The 22,559-nt window shown below is 37.2% G+C and overlaps 1 protein-coding gene across 4 annotated transcripts in view; it reads left to right on the forward strand.

Annotated features, from left to right (window-relative positions):
- usp (retinoid X receptor ultraspiracle) overlaps positions 1-22,559 on the forward strand; it is a 102,475-nt gene that overhangs the window by 58,776 nt on the left and 21,140 nt on the right. For all 4 annotated transcript variants that reach the window (XM_011058787.2, XM_087411647.1, XM_011058784.2 and 1 more), the window contains 2 exons: positions 21,221-21,347; positions 22,140-22,301. In XM_011058787.2, coding sequence (XP_011057089.1) covers positions 21,221-21,347; positions 22,140-22,301 — 289 coding nt within the window. The remainder of the gene's footprint in view (positions 1-21,220; positions 21,348-22,139; positions 22,302-22,559) is intronic.

Raw genomic sequence — 22,559 nt, forward strand, 5'->3', positions numbered from 1 at the left:
TTTTTTTTTTTTTTTCTCATAGCGTCATTATTATCCTACAACGCTCATTCACGTAGGACGATAAAAAAAAAATACCGATCATGCTCAATTTATTTGATTTGCGCTTAAATCAATTTGCGGGATTTGTTCTTAAATCACATTCGCAGGATTAATTCCTCAAACCTAAATCTCGATCTTTCAACATTAATTGCTTAATGTTCCTTTATTTAAATTTATCTGAAATAATATTCTTCAAGGTCTAAATCTAGAACGCGAGACATTGACATTCGAGAGACGAGAACGAAATTAATTTATCCGAATTGTTGGAACAGTCCAATGACATTTTTTTTTTAACCGGTGATTCATCCCGTCTGACGAGAATTCGCGGCGTATGTTGCACCTGCGGGGGACACGGACTCGGCAGCTGCAAACACACCCACTCGAGAGCGCTGCACCTAGGCTGAAATCGCGACCCCGTGACCTTCTCCCGGTGACCCAGGTACCAAGTTGCCCTGCACGTGGCACGTTGCGCTATATAAAGTGCGGCTGCATATAGATCTCCCTCTCTCTCTCTCTCTCTCTCGCCTGCGCTTTCAGGGCCGTACGCAGCAACGCAGTCGCCACCAGTGCAGTCTGTGCACTCGCTTCATCGATCGCTTCTTTGCCCTCTTTCTCTCTCTCCACATCGCGTACGTTGGAGTTTTCGCGACGATCAACGGCGCGTACTTAACATCGTGAACTTTAGACTTGTTTAGACTTGTTTTGTTATCAGATTACGCGCTCTCGTGTACAAAAGGCCGTCCGTTTTTTTGCGCGTAATGAAGCCCGGAGGGAAAGCCGTTCGCTTTTCGCTTTTACAAGCTCGTTAGAAAGGTCATTGTGGACCACGCCATTACACACATCGCAATGCGGACTTTTATGCTCAAATAGCAGCTTCACAAATTTGGCCATCCATGTGCCAAAAATCTGAGATAAAAAGTGTCGTTCTCTGAATTTTGTAGAGTGAATCTCACTCCATAAAGGAGGGAAAATATGATTTTTTTTTTTCAAGAGTGACACACACAGAGAAATGTTTTGGTACGTTGATCATTTATTTCATTCATATCTATGTGACTTTAACAAAAAAACTTTCTCTTACTTTTTCATACTTTAAAAAGTATGTTGTTTTAATCAACGTTTCATTATTCTAGCACAATTTTTAAATGAGAAAGTAAAAAAGTTTTTGTTAGTCACGTATCAAATAAATGAAATAAATGATTATGCACCATTTCTCTTAGTGCAGAATTTTCATTCTTTCGAGATGAGATTCTAGATTTCTCCAAAGAATTTAGAGAGCCGGATATTAAAATCCGAAAGAATCCGGAGAATTTGCAGCTTCGAAAATACAGCGGAATTTTGACAGTTAACGCTCGCGCGAGATTATTCTAACCACGCATCCGATCCTGCCGTCACGTCTCTCCGAACATGAGCCATCTCGAAATGACTGCGGTTGCGAGACGATTTGACATAAGGCACATTTATGCATGAGTATGCAACCGGCGCGGCGGTTGCGTTCACGCGCGTGCAATCTCCCGCAATATTCAGACGTTCCAGATGCATGATATTTCGACTTTCCGTGGAGTACCGTACACACCGAGGACACGTATACTCATCTGACCTGATATGCGTGACGAGACTCGCGCAGCGGTCGCCTATCTAACGCGCGATCTTATTTTCACGAATGATCATGAGAATGGTTGCGTTCGTGCGGCGTTACGAGCCACGAAGTCGCGCGATATCTCACAAATCTTCCATCTACTACTTACAAGCGTATGAAAAGAATCGCTCAGAAATACTTTTCGCTCGCGGCAATCCTAAAAATGTACATTGTGTATCTTAATGTGCAAAAAATCTTAATCTCGCTCGACTCCAACTTTTTGTTTTTTTTTTTTGTGCGTGCTACACACTTGGATTGTTTCCTGCACTGAAAGATTTTTTGATTACTATAATTTAATCGTCCAAAACATGAATACTTTATATTATCAGCAATAAAAAACAATTGTTTTATTGTTCTGGATTATATAAAAATCTGTGAATATCTGATGAATATCTTTATAATGATAGAAATCGGATTGTATCTTATTTATTTTTCACAGATTTAAATTTATCCGGCAAAATTCGCAATCAGAATATCGATGATATCTTTAAAGACCCCCCAGTTGCTGACGGAAAGTTAATTATATTTGGTGTTGGAATTAATTCGTAGCGTTTTACAAGTGATGGGAAGTACTTTCATTAATGTATTTTTTAATGCTCATGTGAAATAAATAACATTCTTTCATTAAAAACGCTACGAATTAATTCCAACACCTAATAATTTATAGTCATTTTTTGTGTCAACTGTACGAATATTTATCGACACCAAGGATTTTTCTGAAGTATCTAAAAAATTTAGTTCGATATAATAAATCTAAAAATTATTTTGGACCATTAAAATAATTATGGACGCTGCCAAAATAATTGTGTAAAACTAGTCGCTAGACTGTCAAAATTTTTTGCAGCACTGTTCATCATATTTGAGATTCCCACATAATTATTTTGATTCAGCAAAATTATTTTTAGATCCGTATCTAACTAAATTCTTAGATATTTAAAAATTATTCTTTTTCGTGTGCAATTATAATTGCAATTATTGCTAACACGATAGTTATCAAAATGGAGACTCTAATATATAATCACAATTATTTTACCATAATCACAAATACTAACCACGCGTGTCTCGCCAAAGCCAGAGATTTTTCGGACGGATGCGTTTTCTCCCGAGAGTCGACGGGAATGAGGGAAGAGCTTTCGCAAATAATGTTTTACGTCCTCGTGCCGCAGATTTATGACGTGCTAAAAAAATCGAGGCGGCGCGCGACCATGGAAGAAGGAACATGGAATCGTACGCTTTATCTTTTTCGGACTTGTACACACGCTGTCCAAATATTTATTGCGATACAACACGGGAAAATGACGAGGTTGCATGAAACGCGCCCTGTTCTGCGCTCATAATGGAGTTTCTGTGTACGCGCCGTATCTAGTTCCCATGCTGATTGCTAGAACTCTACGTAAATTTAGACGCCGTAAGGTGCCGTATGTTAACACGTGCGCTGCCATGTGCCATGCGAAATCGCCCGATGAATCTCGCTTTACGCACACCGTGCTATGTATTAATACGGCAGGAGCGAGCGTAATCTCGCGAATAGAGGAAAACTTGCGAGAGAGAAGACGACGGAACGGAATTCATGACGTTTAAAATCTGTTTTAACCACACATTTCTCGCGTGGTATTTTCTTTTTTTTTTTTTTTTTAATGTAATTACTCGCGTGGGCTGTTTCTGACACTCCAACAGTATATCTCAATTTCCATTGTTCTCTTTGATGATTTATTACAATTAAAAAAAAATTGATAATATTCTATATTCATCATTTATTGAATAAAGATAAATGCAAACATTTTTTTTTTAATTGTGTTAAACAATTTGCGCTAAATATAATAACTTGTATAAATAGTATTCATACGTTTAAATGTTTATATAGATGTTTTTAGAATTTATAAAATTGAGAGTATCCTGGACACCCCATAAGAGTAATGAAGAGTTAAAAGGCTCAAGAATATAATTAACTCTTCGTCTGCAATGTGGATTTTTTTGGCACAAGCGACATTTCACTCTCAATTTTCTCCAAAATAAAAGAGGAGTCCCTTCCTAAAATATTTTCTAATATCTATTTGGTAATGTAATAGAGATATTCAAAAATCCTGAACTTTTGTATATTTTTTGAAAGCCTAGAATAATAAAAACACTAAAACAAAAAACGACCCAGAAATACGTGAATACACTGAAAAAAATTTGGGTCATTTTTGGTTCAATGAATGATCATTAATCAACGTCCGACTTAATGTAGTTAATTCATTGATACAATAACTGGATTTATTTATATAACTACATATTCATTCTTGCAATGGATTCTAGTAATAGTTTTATAACCTAAATCATTATGAGAATTCAGACCAATTTCCATTAATTCAATGAATATTTTATTGTATTTACGTACAGTTTTGGTTCAGAGTACGGACAGAGGGTTAAAGACACATACATCTACTCTCTAAACCTGAATCAGTGAAAGTCAACTGAAAAAGAAAGGAAACTGAGTATTATATAATTAAATATTGATATTTATATTCTAATAGCATATATATTGAATTTGTATAAATATTATATTAAAACAAGATCAGCTAGGTTAGAAATTCCATATTTCATTGACTTTTCGTTGAATTTCTGTGAACTATGAATCACTGATCGTGACGTAATTAATTAGGACTAACGTGATTATCCGCTGATTCAGATTTAGTGAGTAATTTCGAAAATAAATTACGATGAAAAGCGCGAGAAATGGATGATTGTTTAATCCTTAATCCCGCAAAAGAAATGCATTAACGCACAGTCTAATTAATTCTAGTTCGCGCGCATCGAAGTCTCGGTCGAAGTGATGGATGCAAAGCCGATCGCCTCGAGACTCTCTGCGGTCTCTTCGCGGTCGGATTCTCTGCGGCCGCGGCGTAAATCAGCCCGCGGGGGGATGTCGTTAATCCGAACGACTTTTTTTCGCGGGTTCAAGGACTAACGTCAGGGACGCGGCACTATTTTCGTACGATCGTATACGTGCACATGCACAATTGCGTGGGTTGCATGTGCAACGTTATAACGTGGTTGGCCTGGTGTGGGAGCGGCATCCGGTCGCAGCTGCGTGCAGGAAACTGTTAAAAACTCTCTCGCCATCTCTCTCGCGTTCTCCTTCTCTCTATCTGTCTTTTGTGCATGTCGTCTAAAACTTATTCCCCTTTCGTCTCCTTTTTTTTTTCTTTCCTTTCTCCTGTCGGGCTTTTCGCGACGAACTCGAACTAGCGTGCGAAGAAATCGTTAATCGCTCGTTCAAACAGCCCGGTGGCGTGGAGGAGGAGGAGGGATACGTGGCATGTGGCGTGTGTTATATACCGAGTCTGTGTATGTCCGATACGCGATTACAATGTACGAGATATAACCTGCCGGGTTTTTAATTTACTTTGCAGCGGCATAGGAGGAGCGATAATTTTCCTCGATAACGGCGCGCCTCTTTTGCGAGTATACGGCGAAATGTTTCGCCTTAACTGATGAAACGCGCGGCGAACACGTGAGAGCAAGAAACCCTTCTGTGTGCAAGAACTCGAGCACTTTATTTGATTGAAGATCAACTTTTAAGCCGTGCGTAGATCTACGAAGCTCTGCTGTCCCCTCGGAATTATGTACATCGCTCGCGAGAAGCTCGGCAGTGGATTTATTATGAGTCTCGCACGTTTATAAATATATACGTATCGACGGACGTTCGGCGATTTACGGTCGAGTCGGCCAACAACGAGCAGAATTCATACAGTGCAGTGATGTTCAATCTGCGTCCGCCTGTAAATTTTGTGCGACTCTCCGGTTCTTATCCAAAAACATAAAATTCTACTTTCTATTTTATGCAAGCGAAATAAATGTTTTTTTAAGGCCTGTACGATTTTGTCTTAAGATCTCTGAAAATGATTTTAAAAAGCTTAAACATCACGAAAAGAATAGCTTAACAAAACAATTATTTTTAAATCTGTACAATCTATACAGCCAAGTTTTTAGATAAATATTTTAGCAAAACCGTCCTTTCTGTGTATCAACGCTTAAACATTCTAATTATTTTAATGATTCAACAAAATTATTTTTAAATCTGTTGTAGCCAAATTTTTAGATACTTTGACAAAACTTTTCTACGTCCCTTATAGAAATGCCGGCCAATTTATTACTGAAATAGACTGTAATAATTATTTATTCTGACTACTGAATAACAATGCTTTTAATACTTAAAATAAGTAATTAATTACTTACTGTCTTTCAGTATTAGATTTTTATAAGGCACGTCAATCCTTAAGTGTTCTACATAATTATTATTTTTTTATTTTTATTTGCGTATTAAATAAATAATCACAAATTACAATTGAGAGTGGAGAACACATAATAGAATTAAGACGCTTATAAGTATACAAAATAATGAGCCAGCAAAACTGCTGCTACAACGCCTACCAGAAATGTAACAATCTACAACAATACTAGGCTTGATAATAAGATTCATGAATATAAAATGCATAACACAACATTAACACGAAATAATGAGATTCACATGAATATAAGCGCATAACACACAAATGGCACAAAAATAACACAAAATACAATGAAGAATATAATCGCATAACACAATACAATGAAAGATTTGTGCAATACCAACGGACAATAATCTTTTTTGAGGAGGCTAAAAGGCTAAGAGATCTTGATGGTTGAACAAAATTGTTTCGTATCTATAGTTAAATTTCCAGATACTTTAAGTAAAACCGTCCTTTTCGTGCGTGCTTAATTTTACATAATATACGATGAATTATTTTAATAACCCAAAATTATTTTCAGATCTGTATCTAACAAAAAAAATTGTTAGACACTTTAGTGAAAAGTTCTTTCTGTGTCTGATCTGTGTATATCGTGGTGTATCGAATTTATACATGATACCATCTCATACAATCCGCTCCCTACAATCGCGCTTTAGGAACGAACGCGGACGAAGCCGGACGCCGGACCGGGCGAAGCGAAGATCGGTGGTGTAGCATCATCGCCGTGATGCAGCGGCGCGGCGATGCGCCTAAAGGCATACAAGCGCGAGCCATGCGGAGGTCGCGCGCGGCGGGAAACTGGTTTTCAGTTTCGGAAGAGCGCACAAATTGTCAGACGGTGACGTCACCGTCGTAAAGACCTCCCCGTCAGAGTCCCCTGTATAATGATAATTACGACTGAAAAATCACCCTTCCCCGCCTCGGCCGTCTTCGAATAGAAGACGGTCTTCCCCGCGGGTGAGACTGATCGTTATCGTGCTGCGTTCCATCCGTCGCTATTTCGCGGCGACGATTAACCGCCGACGGCGAGGCGCAATGGAAAGAGGATTCCCGGCTGTGATTGGCCTCACCATCCGCGACGGATCGGTTCGTCACGACGTGATATCGACGTCGCGACGTAATCGCGCGCGAATATAATCGTAAAGGATCGGCGAAGAATGCGCAGACATTACTTTTTGAATCGGTTAATTAACGACATTACATTCGTGATATCCGCAACATTACACAAGTACATCCATTTGCTTCTCTGTAAATCCTTTGGAGTGGAATCTCATTCTAGAGAATGAAAATTGAACCACTCTTCATATAAAGCGGCTCAATTTTCAATTGTTAGGAGTAAGATTTCACTCTTTATAGCGTTTTTCATTGGCAGAATTGGTGCACATTCAGTGCACATTAAAATTGTTGTATACTAACTTAATTTGAATAAAAGTGAGATATCTCAATTAATAAAATACTCAATATATATTTTATCAAATATCACAATAAAATGTATTGAGGTATTTTCTCGGTTTAATTCGTTTCTATATTTTTATTAAATACACATCTTTAATTTATGCTTTAAAGTGCATCCTATCAGAAATGTAATAGACTACATTTCTAAGCTTGATAATAAGATTTACATGAATATAAGTGTAAAACACAAAAATGACACAAAAAATAACACGAAATAATGAGATTTACATGAATATAATCGCATAACACAATACAATGAAGGATTTGTGCAATACTAAGAAACAATAACTTTTTTTGAGGAGACTAAAAGGCTAAGAGATTTTGATGGTGTTGAACAAAATTGTTTCGAATAAAACTCTGCCAGTGAAAAACGCTATTAGAATGATTATTTGTTCTAAAAATCTTGGAGAATTTGCTTGCACTTGTACTCAAAATGGCTTTTTTCTCTCTTGAATATCCACATATATGTAATCAGAAACAAAAGTTTCGTCAGAAAAATATTTATGATTTGGTATTAAAAAGTTAAAAAAACAATGATGTTCGATAAAATGACAAAGAATTGGTTCCATACGGAAAGAACTATTTTGCTGAAGTATCAGATCTGAAAATAATTTTGTTGAAACATCAAAATATTTATGTAAAAAAATCAAACGTAACGAGCAATGTTACGAAAAGTTTTGACATTCTGTGATAGCAATTAACTTGAGCATCCTAATACAGATAATTATGTTGATGATTCGAAAAAATTATTTTTCTCTATTTATCAAAAATTTGTAAATAATAAATTTTCAACAAAATCGTCTTTCCATTTCGTTTATTCATCTCGTTTCAAGTGCAAAAATTTTTCAAGATTTCAAGCAACGCGAACAAAAAAATCTATTAAGCTCGTATATCTATTATAGCTGACGTGTATATCTGAATCGTCGAGGAAGAAGAAGAAACGGGGCAATTATCAAAAAAGGAAACGTGCGATAGAGATAATGAAATACAGACGTGAGCTTCGCAATCGTTTTTTTTTTCCTGCATTTATATTTGTATACGACAGCGGTAATCTAAAATATCTCGGCGCATCACGTCAGTCGCGTTATCTCGAGAGCGACAAAGGCCGAGCGGACGGGCATCGGCATTGTTTATCAGACATCCGCCGTCGAAATTCGCTGAATTGCATATCCGCGCGATGAGTAACTGGCACGACGCTAAGCGTCACGCGTCGCGTCGCGTCGCGTCGCGCCTATACGCGGCGCATCCGCCGCGATTCAGCATAATGTGAAAAGGAGAACGACTCCTCGTTGCCGCGTCTCAAATGCGTATATACGTATACAAAGTGTCCTATATACGAGATCGCCGGATGTTGCTCCAACCGCATTTTCTCGAGCCGATTCGAAGATGATTTTTCCCTCGATATAAACGCTGCCGACGAAGCTCGTCTCGGCAACTTTCCAATTTTTAGCATATTACACGCTTTAGTCTTAAATTAAAATTCCGTCGAAGAAACGCTCGTCTGAATTTAATTGAGAAACATGAATTTATCTCGATTTGCTCCGCCGGAGCCGTCTTGATTTTCTCAACTGGTCACTTGGGAAAATTGCACAAAGCGTCTCCGACGGTCTCTCGGAGGAAAAGTCGGGTCGAAATTGACCGTGGAGTCGTTTGCAAAAGAACGAGATAGAAGTAGGACGCACCCCGTATATATAACGTAACGTAAACCGCGCGTGTCCGAGTATTCGCTTAATTCAGCGCTTCTGCACACCGACGGCTTTAACGGATCTAAAGTTAGCGCGGAATGACGAACGTTCGTGCACTTTCCTATTACTCATTTGAGGCTGCTGTACGAGCTCAATGTCATCGTCGAGTGCCGCCGCGCCGCGCGGAGAAAATTCCGCAAGTAGATTAAACGCGGTTTCGAACCATTTCATGTTGAGTCGTGCCTTCGACCGTAAGTTCGGCGGCAAGAACTCGATGTGGAAAATTAGCGCGACGTTAATTATCAATTATGATCCTGCGTCACTGTCGTTGCCATCGTTATACGGATCGATAATATATAACTGTTTAGTAATATTAAATCAATAATACTGATCAATACTTTGCAACCTTACAACATTATTGATGATATTTCAAGTCAGTTTTATGTACATAATTGTGCAACCATACGTCCTTTTTAGGGATTTTATATTAATAATATTGCCATTAATAAATATGACCAATACATGTATTTTAATGTGTGGTTAATTATTGATGGATTGATATGAAAATTATTATAATGTGTAGTTAATTATTGATAGACTGATGTAGAATATTTACGGAAATACCGACATACATTTTTTATGAACCTTACATGGCCAATAATATGTACTGTTAGTATCAATAAATGCTGACAATATTATTGACGGTGATCCAGATTTTTTGATTCCGAGTATATCGCTTTGATAAGAAATATTTCTATCACAGCGATATTCGAGAATCAAAAATCCAGATCATTGTCAATAATACCGTCTGTATTTGTTGGTGGTTGTCAGATTATTGGCCGTGTAAGATTATTATTACGTCATACGGGATATTCTAGACACGTGATTATTGTAATTTCTAGCGGCTTTGAAATTTCTAGCTTTCCGATTTTATCGTATCTATTCGCAAGACGGATAGGAAACGCATGAAAATACGTAGTTTCGTATTACAAAGGCTTTTGGCTTAAAAAGTCAGTCGTCAAGGTGCCTTTCTGCCACGTAAATTCTTCAATACAATGCACAATTTAAAGACAATCGACACTTCGAATGTATCCACGCTCCAACATCTATCATTCAATTATCAAAGGTTATTAATCTTCAGAGATAAGGCGCTTTCATTACCGTTTATCCATTGAACTGTCGTTATGTTACACGCATCAATAGCAAGGTCTCGCAATCTTGACGAGTATTGGTTTTTTTTTCCTTTTTTTCCTTTCCGTTTCTGACTTTCCACTCCTATCGAGGCATTCGCTTTTTATGAACGAAAGAGAGCAGACTGGAAGGACAGCTTTAAAAGCCGACTGTCGCGGAAATAAAATGAGAAGAGGGGGAGGGGGGATGGGGTGGCTTGGACAGAAAAAAAACAGGAAAAAAGAAATTCGTGCTTTTAATGTCCGATCCACTAATGGACTGGTTCCGTGGCAGCGACGATGGCGAGCTCTGCCCACGAATTGACGTTAATTTATCATGCGAGCTTCAGCGAGCATTATGTATAAGCCGCGCTTATACGTCGCAGTCGGCTTTATTAAACGAGACTGTCTAAGTTCGAATTAATTGGGTATTACATTTCAATTCCTTAATGGACCGCCGAGCTCATTCGACTCTAACATTCGGCTCTCTATGCTTATTAAACTAAAAATCAACGTTTCGATGTACACGCCTGATTTATTTTACGAGCGTCATTCGTATCTGCAGCTTGACTTATCTGCAATCCACCTTCGTGGATTATTATTATCGTCGAATTTATTGCAGAGATGCTGTCTCTTCAGAGATGGCACCTCTTCCGTCCGGCGACACGGAATGCAATGAAGCGGTGCAGTCGAACGGTTTATCGCCGTTTTCAAGGTTGTTTTCGAGCTTCTTCTTCTTCGTGGCATAAATATTCATCTTCCTCCCACGTCCGAGAATAGTTTCGCAATGCGCGCATGTCACCGGCCGTCGCTGATAATGACGGACTGCTGCACATCCCGAAGTATCACGTTACGCGCAACGGGACTCCAAATTTACGATAATGCAATCGGGAACACGATGTGTAAGAGCTTCGGCAAAACGGGGACGCGGTTCACCACTGCAAAAATTCGCCTTTGTATCGCGACGTCGCGTCGCGTTGGCGTTCGAGTCGATTCCGTTTTTCGTGATTTTGAGATCTCTCATTTTATTGTTAATCACAAATCAACCTCCCTGCCAACCTGGGTTTTTTTTTTAATCTAATTGTAAGTCTCTTTTACTATTACAGGCTTTCAAAAAATGTGTGAGAGGACTCAAGATCATTTTTTAACATATCCATTACATTATCAAATATTTTCTTGATTATTTTAAGAGAGAGAACTAAATTGTTATCTTCTCCTTTATTGCGGAAAATTTTGAGAATGATAAAAAAACAATAATTAATAAAGACGAGAGCGATTAAGAGCAACAACTGTGCAGTAATCGGTGCGTTTGATTTGAATATAAGTATATTTTTTGAGAATGACATTTCGCTTGTGCCAAAATACACCCGGATTGCAGACGATTGCGGAGGATTAACATTAATTTTCTTTGCTTTGTAATTACGAAGTCACGATATACTGTAACAATGTGGATGGGTATTTGAATATTTTGTTGTATGTTTCACGATGCTATCGAATTTCCGTCCACCGTGTTCACGCGTGTTTAGATCATGTGCACACGTCGTGAAAATGTCTCGCTACCAGACAAGCGTCACAAGCCGCTAATTTTCACTCCACGCCTCGGCCTTGATTCCGAAAATGTACTAACGTCTAGGAAAATTTGCGCGATCTCTCTCAATATGCGGTCGACTTTGAAATACGGATTTAAAAGATTCAGAGACGCAGGCAGACGCTCGGAATCATCATTGGTGTAGGTCGGACGACCACCCCTCTCTCTCTCTCTCTCTCTCTCTCTCTCTCTCTCTCTCTCTCTCTCTCTCTCTCTCTCTCTCTCGATGAATATTTAAAGATTGCCGAAAGTGGTGAATAATAGAGTATGGTGCAGAATATTTTCATACTGTTTCATTGCTTATTGCAGAGAGGAACAACTGCGAACTGATTCGGTTTAAACGTTCACGCATTATAAGCGCATTTATTCTATCGTCCTTCCATATACATATAATGAGCGATAAAGATATGCTGTTCAATATTAATTTAAACCAATTTCTTAAGTTAAAAAACATTTTGTCATTTTTAACTTCCAAGTTTGACAAAATCTATTATTTTAATATAAAACATATGATTAAAAAATAATCACATTTAATCAACTCATTTCTATGGTTGAATTGCTTAAATTGAAAATAAACACATTCATATTAATGTATGCACTTGGTAAATAATAAATTAAACTGAAGTCAAATTAATTTCTTGAGTTAAATTGAGTTTAATTCTATTGTTTTTCAAGTTCAATTAATGAGATATTGAATAGAAGTGATGGATGACTAAGAAAAAAATGTACTAAATTTTAATAAATACTTGAATAATGCTAACTAACATTTACTTATAATAAATATTTATTCATTAAAAAAAAGATTGTTTAAACACATTAATAGTTTTTGTACCTTCATATTTATTAAATATTTAATAGTCAGTACTATTAAAATAAATGATTTCTTAAAATTACAAATTTTTTCAGTATAGAAATGATTAAATAAATCTCAAATTGTATCTGATTTATATTTATTACAACAAGAATCTTATTTTAGACCGTACATGTGAGAACACGATTGATAAACTAGAAATTAAATACCTATAACGGTCGAAGCTGGATCTTTAATGCTTAAATAATTCAAGAATTATATATACTATTATATAATGCATATATACCCCACACACACACACACACACACACACACACACACACACACACACACACATTTATCATTATTCGAACTACGCCGAATTGGTTTTCCGAATTTACAAACGCAATTAAACTGTAATAATATTGTAATAATATCAAAAATTGAATTAAATTGACAAGCAATTTTTAATAATTCGATGCTCAATCGGACATCATATTAGGAAGATATTAATGTGCTGAAAAATTATACTTATTAATCATGAATTTAAAAGTGTAAAATGAAGCTTACAGCGCATAAATGTTCGAAACCAAACGAAATCTTCTACCTTTTCGCAGTGTCGCCTATCTCATTGCGGATGCAGGCGAAATTTACGCGATACAGATATGCTTACGTGTGTACATGCGCGCGTCTGTCTTCGAGCGTTGCACTGTCGTGTTTGCGTCTGGTCAAGGTGCCCGACACCGCCGGTACATATATAGCTATGCTACGGTACGTACGTGTGTACGTGTGCAAAAGTGTGTGCGCACGTGTATGCGCGCATACGTTATAATACATACCGTCATACCGGCAGCGTTGGCCTTGTGACCACTCTCGTGTCCTCGTCCCACCCTCTCTGCATGCGCCGATACACTTCAAGTCGCGTTTACGACCAAGCAACGCTCGCTCATGTGTAATTACTTAATGCGCGGTCTCGGCCCCGCTCGCACGGGAATGAATATCGCGTCGTCGCGAGGAAATTTAATTGGCGACTCCGGCCACGTACCGAATCATTCCTGCTACGACCGGGTCGCCCATCACCGCCGTTATTCCCAACGTGGAAATATATAATTTGACGATGCGACTTTTCCCGCGACTCCGGGAATGCGCGACGAATCGCGATCGTGATCGTCCCTCCTTTTCCGTCGGTATTACATAATTCCGCGCGAAACGCACCTGCGACGGTATGCATGAATACATTGTTTCTAACCAGCTGATGTCGCTGTAACTTTCGGCGTATATTAAAATTTTCTTTTAATAATGTTTTTTCGTATATTTCTAGGGTATATGAAAAGAGCGATTTTGCTGAAAGATCTAAAATTTTAAACGTTAAATAAAGCCAAGAAACGAGCAAAAAGATCATAAAATACATGGAAAAATTTACTGAATTTTAATATATTTTTTTTTAATAGTAAACATTTATTTACAGTAAATAAATATTTACTTAATAAAAAAAAATTATAGTTAAATCAAATATAATAGTTTTTAAAATAAATATTAGGTGTTGGAATTAATTCGTAGCGTTTTACAAGTGATGGGAAGTACTTTCATTAATGTATTTTTTAATGCTCATGTGAAATAAATAACATTCTTTCATTAAAAACGCTACGAATTAATTCCAACACCTAATATATACACATACTAGAAAATTACATTATCTTAATGTTTCCAAATCTTTTCGCTCGTTTCTTTGCCTTATAATATTCATTTTTTATTTTGTATTCATAAGGTTGACATTTGCTAAAATTTTGCTGGGTACAAAAAATAATTTCGTTGGACCATCGAAATAATTAAATTAAAAATTAAAAAATGACGACAAAAAATTTTTCTATTTTAGTTTGAGTTTTCAACAATTTTTTTTTCTTTTTAAGAGATCTATATTCAATAAAATTTTGGATCCTTTAGCAAAATCGTTTTTTCCATGTAAAAATAGCAAGTTTCCAAAATTCTAACATCGCGAACGTACGTACATATGCGCTCATGTCACGCAATGACTGCACCATACGCGTGCGATGTATCGCAATGCAGTCTCTATCTCGCCCGCTGCAACGGGCACTTCCTTGGAATCTCGCGGACTGTTGACGACCTTCGGTCCATCGCTTTGCCGGCCGGCCGGTCGACCGGTTGCGTAATTAAACCAGCGGCGTGGTGTTTAATAAATGAGAGTGATGAGTGGCATGCAAGCGACGACAACGATGGCGAACAGCGACGACCCGACACTCGAAATAGAAGTCAGCCGCGAGAAGAGCGAGAGCTACGACCTCGATGTATAACTCATCTCCGTGCACGCGAACGCACGCGGCGAATCGCTGACGCACGCCGAGAGCGAATGCACCGAGATCATCGCTCGCGCGGGTATACGTAACGACGACGGCGACGACGATCGCCCGCGAGATTGGAGGTCGAGAAAACTTCCTGGAATTAAAAGCGATCGCGCACGCCGTCCGTCTCTCATTATGAGATACTCCCGTCATAATCAGGGCGGCAAGGAAAACGTTCACGGAAACGCGAGAGATGGAAGAAATGTATGTCGATTCCGCACCGGCCAGAATTTGGAATACACCGAGATGAACGAGTATCGTCTGCGAGACTATCTTTAAGACTTTCACAATATCTACACTTTCTGAGAGAAACGTTTGGTATATGAATAACAATTATTTTGTTGATACGTGATTAGAATAATCAAACTTTAATTGGAACAACACAATTTTTTAATTAAAAAAACATGAAAATTTTTGTCATTTATATCTATCAACAAAATAATTATTCAAACCAAGCATTTCTCTCAATACGATGAGAACGATTTTTCTGAAAGACGTAAAATGTTCTGGATACAGAAAAATTTGTTGGACTGCGAAAATAATTTTGTTGGAGACTAAAACTGATTGCTAGAATATCAAAATTGTTTAGCATCATTCATCATTTTTTTCGTTTTCAGTATAAATATTTCGATGATCCAATAAAGTTATTTTCAGATTTGTATTTAGTAAAATTTTAGGTCTTTCAGTAAAATCTTCAGTAAAATTTCTCTCTCTGTTGTTATCTAAAGATCAAAGGTTACCAAGAAATTCAAGAATTTCATTGATAAATTTCTTAACCTTTAATCTTTAGGTAACCAAATTAGGTCATTAAATTAAAAAGTAAAAATAAATTTAAATTAATTTAAAAAGTATCCGCGGTTTTTTCATTCAAAAATTGAACAAAAAACCGCGGATACTTTTTAAATGACCCAATATTACGAAAATGTGCCTCTCACGCAATCTAGAATTACACTCTGTAACTCTTAACTCTCACACCTGAAACTAGATTTTGTAAACTCTTAACGACATTGTTATCGTTTTTGTACAACTTTTTTGTTACATATTACCTGCGCATTGTAACGGCGACGACATTGTCATTAAAAGTTACAGAATAGTAACTGCAGATGGACTCGAAGAGAACGTAACTCTCGTTGTCCGACACGTGTCTCGTGTACGACGATCTACCTGATAATTTATCTTTCTTTCAATCTCAAGGTAAACGAAGTGTGAAAGTGCTAAATCCGTTATGTATCTGGCGGGATTCGCGTGCTATTTCGATCCTTGGGTCGTTATCGCGAATTACCAGCGCACAAGAGAGCATCCATGGAATAATTCCAGCGCGAACTCTCCACGGTCTCGGATCGACCGCATAAATCATTTTGTGGGTCACCGGAGCGGCCACGTGGTGGCCCCGTTTCACCGGCTCAGCTCGGCTCAGCTCGGCCTCTCCTGATCGAACATTCGCTCCTTCTCGGTCCACGAACTCCCAGCGGCCGATATAGGTAATGCGCATCGGTCGCTCGCTGCCCGTTGCATTGGCCTAAAAATAATCCTTGTATTCTCTCTCTCTCTCTCTCGGTGTGGCATGGCGATTTGCCGTCTTAGAAAAAGAATCGATATTATTCGAGGGTATATCGTTAATTGAGCATAGTTTTTATGAAGACAGATATCTCGTTAATGAGCCAGAACTTATTTTTTTTTTCAAATAATATATAATTAAAAACCGTGTAATATAACTATACACAATTATTTAATTATATACAATAAATATAATAAGTTATTTAATTGTAGACTACAAATAATTGTGTACTACTTATAATTATAATAATTATATTTGATACTTGATAATTTATATTCAATAAACTGCTGTAATGTTTTTTACCGTATAGAACATTAGGTTCACTGATGTTACATGAAGAAAACTTTCGCTGCAGTATGTAAAAATTTAGTAAACAAAGTGATTTAAAATAATTTTGTTGAATTGTAAAAATAATTATTAGGACATTCAAATTGATTGCTAGAATGTCAAATCTTTTTGCAGCGTTGCTTATAATACTCGAGTTTTTTTCGTAATTATTTTGATGTCCAATAAAATTATTTTTAAATTTTATTTTTAAATTTGTAAAAACAAGGCCAACAACGAGCAAATTTAGGATGTCAATTACTTTATGAACGTGATAATCTTTATTAACGGAGATAAAAATTATTTTCGGATGTGTATTTATCTAAATTTTTAGATACTGCAGCAAAATCGTTCTTTTCGTGTAAATTTTGGGATTTCTCGATACTTGTAAAAAAAAGTCGGTGCTATCTTCCATACTGATTAATGACCATCGATGTTTTCTTGGCGTCATTTCTGGTGCAGCGCCATAAATCCCAATCTATCCGTCTGCTGCGCATTTGTCGGTTAGTGATGCGCTTCCGAGCGAGCGAGTCGGCCGAATGGATCGGAAAGTAACCGAGAAAGAGTGTAGGAGAGAGACGGAGAGCGATGGAGAGTGACGTCAGGCGTGCAATTACCGATGCACTTGACGCGTCCTCAACAGCGAATCGTCTGAACGAACGCTTGTTGCTGCAGCCACCTCCTATAAAGCCCATTTTAGACGATCTACAATCCACGACAGAATAAAAAAAAACTTGAGATTCTAAAATTTTTAAAGCTCCCAAATTCGTTTTTCACATAAAGAGATTAAAATTGTGAAAAATATTATAAAACTGCAAGAAATAATTTAATAAGCTTCTTAATATTCATCTTTAAAAAAGACGATTTTCAGAAAAGTTTTTCAATTCAAGTTTAAAATTCAGGGAAGGATATTTGCGAAATTAGCATCAAGTTAGCGAAAGGTTTCTTTCCATAAAATTTGTTTACAGTTTCGGTTATTCCATAAATGGATAGAATTCTATCTCCGAATTATAGATCGTCTAGACGGGGCTTAATACCGCCTCCTTCCTTTGTCGTCTCGCAAACATTCGTCAACATCGCGTCCCTCGGCGATCGTGCCTGGAGTCGATTAAAATGTCATTTATCTTCCCGGACGTTCCACCCTAACTCCCACGGTGCGGGAGAAAACGCGAGCCGAGGTGCGAGGTCCGGGGGCTCATCATCGTCGAGCAATAATGGGTCGGCCGCTTGAATATATCGAAAGTGAAAAATGCCCGCGATGGTCAGACAAGGTCGTCGGCGAGAAACGACCCATTCGGTTCACGCGAGATGATTACTATTGCTGATTGAGGATTGTACAATAATAGGCGCGAAGGCGTTGCTCGATACACTGAAAAAATATTTAATTTGAAAATTAAATCTCAATACAAATTTCTTTGAGTAAACATTTATCAAGATTTATTTACAATAAATGAATATTTACTATATGTTCAGTGAATATATAATATATTTAGAGCTATTCAAACAAATTATTAAAATTTAGTATTTTTTTCAATGTGTTTATTAATTGTATATCTTGATATTGTTTAAACTTAAAGAAATATAGATCTTGCAGCATAATCCATAAAAAATGAATCAATTAAAACCCTTCATTTCTCTCGTTTCCTTTGAAATAAAGAATTCTGGTAGGTTGATTGTTTTATGCATTATGCATAAGACAACGACTTTAGATAGACGGCAATTATTAATTTTGCTGCCAATATCTATATAAAGTGATACAGCATAATTAGCAATTTATCGGATTAATATTGTAGAATATTAATAAATGCTGTATTAGTAGTCCAGCTTACAATCAACAGAAGATGCTATTTTCGATAATCAATCTTCTATCTTTATTCTCGATATTCGTGCCACGAGACAATTTCAAAATTGCTTGACGTTTGAAAGGATTATTACTAATAAGCGATGCGAATTCTCTACGGAAATTTTTTTCTGCGAAATGTAAACCTCCATCGATCACTTCACCACCGTTAAAGGGAATAAGCACCGGGCGCAAAAATGGATTGCTTTTTTTTGTGCAATGAAAGAGAACCTTTCTCCCTTGAGGGAGGCTGAATCTATGCTATTGGAGGGTAAAGAGGGAAGAAACGACCGATAAACACTCGAGGGAGCCGTATAATGAGAAATGTATCGTGAGGATCAATACTCCATAATTTCGTGAGACTGTCATACCAAAATTCACGGTACAATAGACGCGAAATCTCGTGATGGTCGATGGGAGAGAAGCATTTTCGTCTCATTCACAGAGCATTTCGATTCATATTTCCTCAAGACTTCGTTGTAGATTTGTTTTTTGTTTGTTTGTTTGTTTTTTTTTTTTTTTTGGTAATCTCGCGCCTCATGCCGACGAAATGAGCCCTAATACAAACGTCAGTAACGTATTGTCGATTGCGTGAAACCACCAGACCCTTTTATGTACAAGACCACTTTCACGAATCCCCTCATTTCATGGGGTTCTTGCCCCCTCGGGCATTTGTTTCCAACTCTCACTTTCGAGGGTCTTTGCGTTATTACGGTCGAATCTTGCCAGACATTTAGAGTCATAAATGTCACACGAATCTGGAAGAATTTGGCAGACTTTTAAATCTGTACTTTTGCTTCTACACTATTAGATGTGAAAGGATCAACGAAGCCAATCCATTGAGTTAACTCTTTGGCAACTATGGTCTTTAAAAGGATCATCGATATTTTACTTGAACTAAAGAGCTAAAAAGCTTTATAAAATACATAATATATAATAAGGCATAATATATAATAAATAATGAAATTAAATAAGAGTATGTTAAGAAGGACTACGAGCCAAAATAACAAATTTAATGTACGTACTGATGCAAAAAAAGCTTTAGCTGAAAAACTTTAGCTAATAGGTTCAAATTTATGTTGTGGCGCTTAATTACCGTTTTGTTATTTTTAATTTCCAGGCTTTGTATGTCAAAATGTAGAGTAATTTCTTTCTGTGGTTAAATTGCTTTCAAAGAGTAAAGCGGAGAGCATAGACTTTTGTATAACGCATAAGAAAATCAACTTATCAGAATCGTTTATTTCAAAGGAAAGGAGAGAAATGAAGGATTTTGATTCATTTTCTTTATGGATTGTGCGTTATACAAAAGTTTGTATTCCCCGCAATATCAACATATGCACTTAGTAAATAATAAGCTAAATTTGAATCAATTTCTTGAATTAAATTGTTCAACTGTTAACTTCATTGCCTTGTTGTTAATTAATGACGTATTGAGTGATGTCTTATAGAAATGGATTAAAAACAACTCAAATTGAGTTTACCTAATTTGACATCAATTTAACAATTATACATTCTTACTTTTAAATCACAAATATACTTGAACGACTCAATTCATGTTACTCTGACTGATAGATTCTCATATTCATAAATCCTTCTAGTAATTTTTCAAGCGTGGAATCTACATTCCATTAGACACTCCTTATCCCAAGATCTGCAAGTATCAAAGTCGCTGTTACTTTTAAACTCATAAGATACACTCTTAGTTTCCCTTAATTAAATAGATAATAAATATTCAATTTATCGATTAAATATAGTGTATTACTTACTTACGATACCAGAGATATTATCGGCACGTAAAGTGCAATCTCCTCGTTCCGCAGCAAGAAAAAGAATTCACATTCACGTGATGCCGAGAGAGAATTCTCGGATAATGAGAGTCTACTCGAGGCGAACGAGACTCAACACGTTAAGGATAAAATAAGTGCTTTCATGCAACCATTGGCACTTCGCATTCGTCTCGATCGCGTAATTTCGCTCGACCTTCGAGAACAGAATCGCTCGCTATCTTTCTCTCGCGGCGAGCACGAACTTTCTTTTCGAAGCGTCGATCCAATCAATCTCGAACTCTACGATTCACATCTCGGGTTTTACCGTAATTGTAAATTGCCTATCGGCGCCGGTAGCATTCGCTATCGAGAGGCGTCGTCGTCCTCGTGCGAGAGGAACGTCGAAGGACACGGAAGACGCGGAAAAGGCGTCTGACTGCTGATCTTCGCCCTTTCACCGCTTTAGAAAGGATACCAACTGCGAAGCACCGGTCGCATAATAGATGCGCTTCTCACGCAACATCAAGAATTGCCTGTAATTTACATTGAAGGCGATTTCTTGCTCTTTATTGCGCGTGATCATCCGTCTGAAAAAATTTCTAGACGGAAGAACGACGCGTGTACGTAGCATCAAGTAGAAAATAAATATTACGAATATAAATATTAATAAAATAAAATGGAATATAAAGTGAAATCCTGATGAAATAAATTCGATTTTTTTTTTTTTTCGTTTCAGGGCTGAGTTTAGATAACAGCAATATGTCGATGTCATCGGTGGGTCCGCAAAGTCCTCTCGACTTGAAGCCCGACACAGCCCTTATCAACCCAGGGAACTTCAGCCCATCGGGTCCCAACAGTCCAGGGTAGGTATTCTTATAACACTTTCATTTATTCTTAACAAATATTCGTATAAAACTGGACTGGATAATTAACAAATTTTTTAAACGATCTTTTTTATAAAAAGAATTCTCGCGATTATCTTTTTTTAATTAAAAGAATTGCAAGAGATACTGCTCGTTATGATTTCCTAAGAGTTTAACCCTCCTGATTAAGTTACTGACGCTTGGTCTATAAGACCTATTTAACGCTTAATATACACGATTGAGTCATTCGTGTCTTTTTCTTCGAAATATTTGGAGCACTTGGTTAAATAATAATTTCTATCATTTTCTAAAATATAACATAATTTTATAAATATTTTTAAAGATGTTAAATTATAATATGTAAAAAATCACTTGATAATTTTTTTTGTATATACTTGTAAAAATGATAAAAATGAACCCATGAACGACCCATGTGTATAGAACTGAAAAATCATTTATCAAGGATCTCTATGTATATTAATTAAAAGGCAATAATTAATTTCAAGGAACCAAAATAGATCGATATAATGCATATAAAAAAGAACGAATATATCAAGCACATTTTAATAAGACTAAATTTGCAGATATAACATAAAGAAAATTAAATTGGTTGACACTTTCGACAAAGAGATTTATTATTTGGTGAGTCCAATAGACCCACCGTCAGCTCCGGGAGGTTAAGAGCGCATCTTTCGCAATCTACAAATTAGCACAGGGTGTTCCGAAATGTGCATGCTACGGTTGTAGCGGTGTAGCTCTCATAGATGATCGTTCTTTGCTTTGCATGTAAAGACCCTTCAATGCTGGTTGTCACAGCAACCTCCTGAGTACATCGCCCAGCGGCCAGAGCAAAACGGTCACGCCTTATCCGCCTAATCACCCCTTGTCGGGCAGCAAACATCTATGTTCGATCTGCGGCGACCGTGCGAGTGGCAAACACTACGGCGTTTACAGGTAAGTTTATCATTTCCGTGTCGTTATGCAACGAACTCGTTAGTTCGTAAATGATCGGCCGAGCGAACTCCGATAACCTTATTGACTTCCACTTACCATTCTCTTTACCTTTCCACTTTGAAGTGAAGGAGTTCCGTGAAGGGTCGAGGAACAATTTATTGCGCTCTTGTGATACCCACAGAAAATGCTTCAATTTAATACGTTCGTAAGGAAGTATGTATCCGATGGAAGTCTAACGAAGTAAGACTTCCTCGTGTA

Source organism: Acromyrmex echinatior, chromosome 12 (assembly GCF_024713525.1).
Source record: "Acromyrmex echinatior isolate Ae372 chromosome 12, ASM2471352v2, whole genome shotgun sequence".
Taxonomy (NCBI): domain Eukaryota; kingdom Metazoa; phylum Arthropoda; class Insecta; order Hymenoptera; family Formicidae; genus Acromyrmex; species Acromyrmex echinatior.